The sequence below is a fragment of the Gadus morhua genome, chromosome 16 (genome assembly GCF_902167405.1).
Source record: "Gadus morhua chromosome 16, gadMor3.0, whole genome shotgun sequence".
NCBI classification, from domain to species: Eukaryota; Metazoa; Chordata; class Actinopteri; order Gadiformes; family Gadidae; genus Gadus; species Gadus morhua.
The window spans coordinates 2181196-2186195 of record NC_044063.1 but is presented as its reverse complement, the minus strand read 5'-3'; the positions used below and the strand labels follow the sequence as shown (position 1 = coordinate 2186195).

The following is a 5000-nucleotide window of genomic DNA, read 5'->3' as shown; positions in this document are numbered from 1 at the left end:
CCTCCTCTCTCCCCCTCCCTTCCTCTCCCCCTCCCCTCTCCCCTCCCTTCTCCCTCCCTCCTCTATGCCTCTCCCTCCTTTCCCCCTCCCTTCCTCCCCTCCTCTCCCCCTCCCTCCCTCCCTTCCTCCCTCCTCCCCCCTCCCTCTCCCCCTCCCTCCCTCCCCTCCTCCCTCCCTCCCTCCTCCCCCCTCCCCTCTCCCCAGGTGGTCCGGGCGGTGGGTCTCTTCGAGCTGCAGATCCGCCACTTCCAGAACGCCGGGGGCCTGCTTCAGAGCGGAGAGTGCTGCGACCTCCCGGCCAGCGGGGGGCAGCGCTGCTCGCCCCGGGACCCCTGTGACACCTTCTTCAGGGCCTGCCTCAAGGAGTACCAGTCCCGGGTCTCCCCCACCGGGACCTGCACCTTCGGGTCGGGCGGCACCGGGGTGCTGGGCGGGAACTCCCAGACGCTGCGCCACCACGGGCACGATGGAGGAGGAGGAGGAGGAGGAGGAGGAGGAGGAGGACTGGAAGGGACTAACGGGCACATCGTGATTCCCTTCAAGTACGCGTGGCCGGTGAGTAGCAGAGACCCCGCGGGCATCACACACTGGGCGGGGTGGAGTTGAGCAGCGGCGCCGGTATCGCCGGATCAGAGCCGATGCGGGCTGCGGCCTTTCACGTCAACGCGCCAGTAAGTGGGCGAGGATGGGTCGTGCCATGTTAACACTAGATGGTACGTGTCTCGACTGCAGAGGGGAACGTCTTCCATCCATCCACCCGTGCATCCATTTCCACTCTAGGCTGGTTTCGCTCTCCCTCCCCGGCCCCGCCCTTCCTCAGAATCAATAACGTGACATTTCCCCGCCGCTCTCCGGAGCCCGGACCTATTCAGAGCAAACAAGCGAAAACAACAACGGGTTCCTAAAATACACACGGCGGTCAATAACCAGATACCAGCCTTCGCCCTTTCCTGCAGCTCTCAATCCCCCCCCACACACACACACACACACACACACACACACACACACACACACACACACACACACACACACACACACACACACACACACACACACACACACACACACACACAGACAGGAAGTAGAGGAAGAAAGATGACCAGTAGAAGTGCCAGCGGCTGGAGCAGTGTGGCAGCAGAGGGGCGCTGAGGCCTCGCTAGGAGAACCACGGCTGGGCTGAGAGGGTGGAGGCAGGGGGGGTCCTCCCTGTGAACCCAGTGGGGGTTAGTGTCGGCCCCCGGGCCTCTCTGGGGGGCTGGTGGTGAGTGGACCCGGGCTGGGGAGGCCTTCCCGGGCTGTAGGGGGAGACGACGAGGCTGGGAGCCTCCCTGTAGGACGGAGCGTCGTTAGCGGTAGCGCCTCGGTGCGCCCCGTCCTGCAGGGCTCGTCTCCGTCTGCTGGGGCCTTACCGTCAGGCCTTCATCAGACCTTCGTTGGCCTGGATCCATCTCCCTACAATGAGCGCGCGTTTACCCATCCAGTTACAGAATGACGTGTTTTGAGAACGACCTCTCAGGGCCGTGCGTCTGGATACGCCGGCTCATGTCTCCCCTGGTGTGTTATCTCTTCCACCGTTGATCTCGTGGGATTATCTCTGGGTTATGTATTGAACCAGGTCTGGATGTGTGTCTGGTTTGCCGTGCTCAGCCTCAGTACACACTCAGCGACCTCCCGTCGGTGCGGTGATGACATGTCATTATGAGGGTCTTACGGGGATCAGAGGAGACCCTATGGTTGTAATTACGTTCATGTTGCACCGTAACCGTGGTTTTAATAACGCGCAAAGCCCGTCGAAGACTCACGGAATGGACTTGTGCGTCCTGGAATGAAACGCCCCTGGCAAGACCTTTGAACGTCTGCGACAGCTTGGGCACACACACACACATGCTGAGAGAGCAGAGAGCACAGACACAACACACACACATGCACGCACGCACGCACGAAGGCTGGTAGAGGAGAGAACACAGGCACGACACACAACACACGCACGCACACACACACGCACGCACACACACACGCACACACACACGCAGGCACACACACACACGCACACCCACACCACATTGAGTTTGTTTCCTCTGCAGATCAGCATCAGTGCTCTGAGCCCCATGATGCGACCCTCTTCCAATTATCCTCCCTTATCTCCCGCCTTTGTTCTTTGTTTACTTCCCATGCACAAATACATCGGTTTGTGTGTAATGTGTCATTCTTGCGTGCGTGTGTGTATGTGTGTCTGTATGATTGTGTATGTATCGATGTGTGTGTGTGGGGGCATGCGTGCACGTGTGCGCGGCCGCGCGCGTGTGTGTGTGTACCTGTGTGCGTGTGTGCATGTGTGTGAGAGCACAGCATGCATGAGTGTGTGGAGTCCTCCGGTGTAGGGAGCCTGTACGTGGATCAGCTTCAGGGTCGGGCCGCAACATGGACCAGACCATCACACCGGGGGGGGGGGGGGGGGGGGGGGGGGGGGGGGGGGACAACACACAGCGGGGGGGCTCAGCCCCCGAAACACTCATTATCTGGGAGGCGCCGTGGGGGAGGGGCGGGGGGGCTCAGCGTGGATGTGATCCCCGGTTGCCCCCGGTGACGGGATGAATGGGTGAGTCATTACGGGTAAAGGTGAGCTCTCACTCTCCCCCCCCCCCCCCCTGGCCTCTGTCTCCCCCAGCCTCCTGGGAGGGGGGGGCGTGGATCGGCTGGGTACTGCGTGTTCCTGTGATGTGTGTGTGGTGTTTATTGGGGGGGGGGCGGCTGTGTTCCTCCTAGCAGCTGAACCGCGGCGTACCGTCTCCGGTCTGTCTGTCTGTGGTCCGCACATCTGTCTCCTTCGCCCCCCCCCCCCCCCCCCCCCCCCACCCCCCGGTCCATGGCATGACAGGGGGCTTACATCCAGGGGTCCGGTACATCTGCTTCTAATCGGGGCATCGGGGGGGAGGCCTGGGAACCGGGTTCGAGTCTCGGGAGACTCTGAGATCGGCGGATCGGCTGAAGGCTTTGGCCTGATTTCCATAAAGTCCTCGTTCTCATCCCAGATCGGTCCTGGTATGCCGGATCCAGAGGGCTCTCCGTGATGAGGAAGATGAAAGGACTCCTAGCTGTGAGGTCATGCTCTCGCCTGATGAGTCCGTGGGGAAGGAGGAGGAAACGCAGCGCGCTGTAAAGAGAGTGCCCGGTCTGTTCCAAACGAGGCTGTTTATCTAGACATGTTCCGATTCCATTTTTCCCTTCCCGATACCGATTCCGATTCCTGAACTTGAGTATCGGCCGATACCGGTTTATACCGACACAACATCTTGCGTTGTAACTGCTAATATTACTTGTTCTTATTGACGGGTTTTCTTACAATGAAAGAAATGCAAAGTCGCTTCACTTACTGTTACCGAATTTGTTTTCCGAACCAGATCGTTAACATTTATAATCTATAAATATAATAATGCATTTGTATTCTTGTAGTTCAGCGTGAGCATCCATGTTTTTCCGACTTGGTGTCATGACCGCACGTAGTTCGGAGACAACGTGTTTCCCATTCTGACTTTCCCCCTCCGATCGGTAACGAACAAAGCACAACACCGTAGGGCATATGATGTTCTCGGCCTGCGTAGTAAAAGAGCGAGTCGATGGTCTCGGCGCGGCGCATAGACTTGCGTACTCACCTATACTGTTATCGGAACAACTGTGATTAGGACCTCATTATAGAGACTGCTGATCAATACTCAGACCGTGTCCCCTTCAGTCACACACACACAAGCGTGTCCACAGGGATATCAGATAGGAACACATGAATGGACTGAGCTGATGCTCGTTTCTCATCATCGTCAGTTCAGTCCGCCTCTGATGTTTCCCATCGCCCCTGCCGGGGAGTGTGAGGAGGGAAGCTAGGAGCCTGTCTTCTGTTACGGTCAGTGTGACAAACAGCTTTGTGAGAGGAGCAATAGAATCACACGGAGAGGAGAGGGATTGGAAGAGGGCTCATTGGGCACGCCACGATTTGGTATCGTGTTGTGTTCTCCGGGAGGCAGGGCATGCATTGGTGTGTGTGTCTGTGTTTGGTGTGTGTGTGTGTGTGTGTTTCTGGTGTGTGTATGTGTGTGTGCGTGTGTGTGGTGTGTGTGTGTGTTTATTCGGTGTGTATGTGAATGTGGTGTGTGTGTGTGTGTGTTTCTGGTGTGTGTGTTTCTGTTGTGTGTGTGTGTGTGTGTGTGTGTGTGTTCGGTGTGTGTGTGTGCGCGCGGGTGTGTGTGCGTGCGTACCAACACCTTCCCGTGGTTCTTGTCATACAAAGGCGTGTTCTTAACGTCCTGGATGGACAGAGTTGAATGGCGTGACCAAGCCCACCGATCACAGCTGATCAGCTCCAATAATCAAATTAGTCTGCACTCGGCCCTCTGGTGGAACATTCATACCCCGTCGGGTTAGAGGAAGTCATCCTTCAAATCAATCAGCCTTCATGCATTGATAAGCACCCAGGTGCTCATTAGCATACAGCGACAAAGAGACCAGGAAGCAGAGGGCGGGAGCAGCCAATCACGCGCCACGCTGACCCGGCGCTCGGCAGGGTTTCGTGTCCGCCGCCGGCAGCAGCACCGGCTGATTCCGGTTCGTCTTTTGCATCTCAGGGCGGAGCCGGGGCGCTGAGGTCAGCCGCCGTCGACCGGCGAGCAGGAAGTAGAAACCCGCTCAGCCAACGATCGCCCTGCCCCCTGTGGTTTCCATGGTGACGGATACAAACCGCCCGAGATTACCTGAAAAGAGACGGAGTTCAAACGAGCCGGGGTCTCTCTCCAGGGACAGCCTGCTCTCCGTGTCTCTGGACCAGGAGGGCAGCGAGTTCCACATGCAAAGCGGGACGGCGATGCAAACGATGTGACCTCTGACGGGCTGAGGCCGCGGGTCGCACGGCCTGAGAGAGAGAGAGAGAGAGAGAGAGAGAGAGAGAGAGAGAGAGAGAGAGAGAGAGAGAGAGAGAGAGAGAGAGAGAGAGAGAGAGAGAGAGAGAGAGA

General features: G+C 58.0%; 1 protein-coding gene across 1 annotated transcript in view; it reads left to right on the top strand.

Moving 5' to 3' along the window:
- LOC115561042 (protein jagged-1b) overlaps nucleotides 1-5000 on the top strand; it is a gene marked incomplete in the record, with an annotated part of 20113 nt that overhangs the window by 8358 nt on the left and 6755 nt on the right. Inside the window, 1 exon segment of the mRNA XM_030380828.1 lies at nucleotides 205-555. Coding sequence (XP_030236688.1) covers nucleotides 205-555 — 351 coding nt within the window.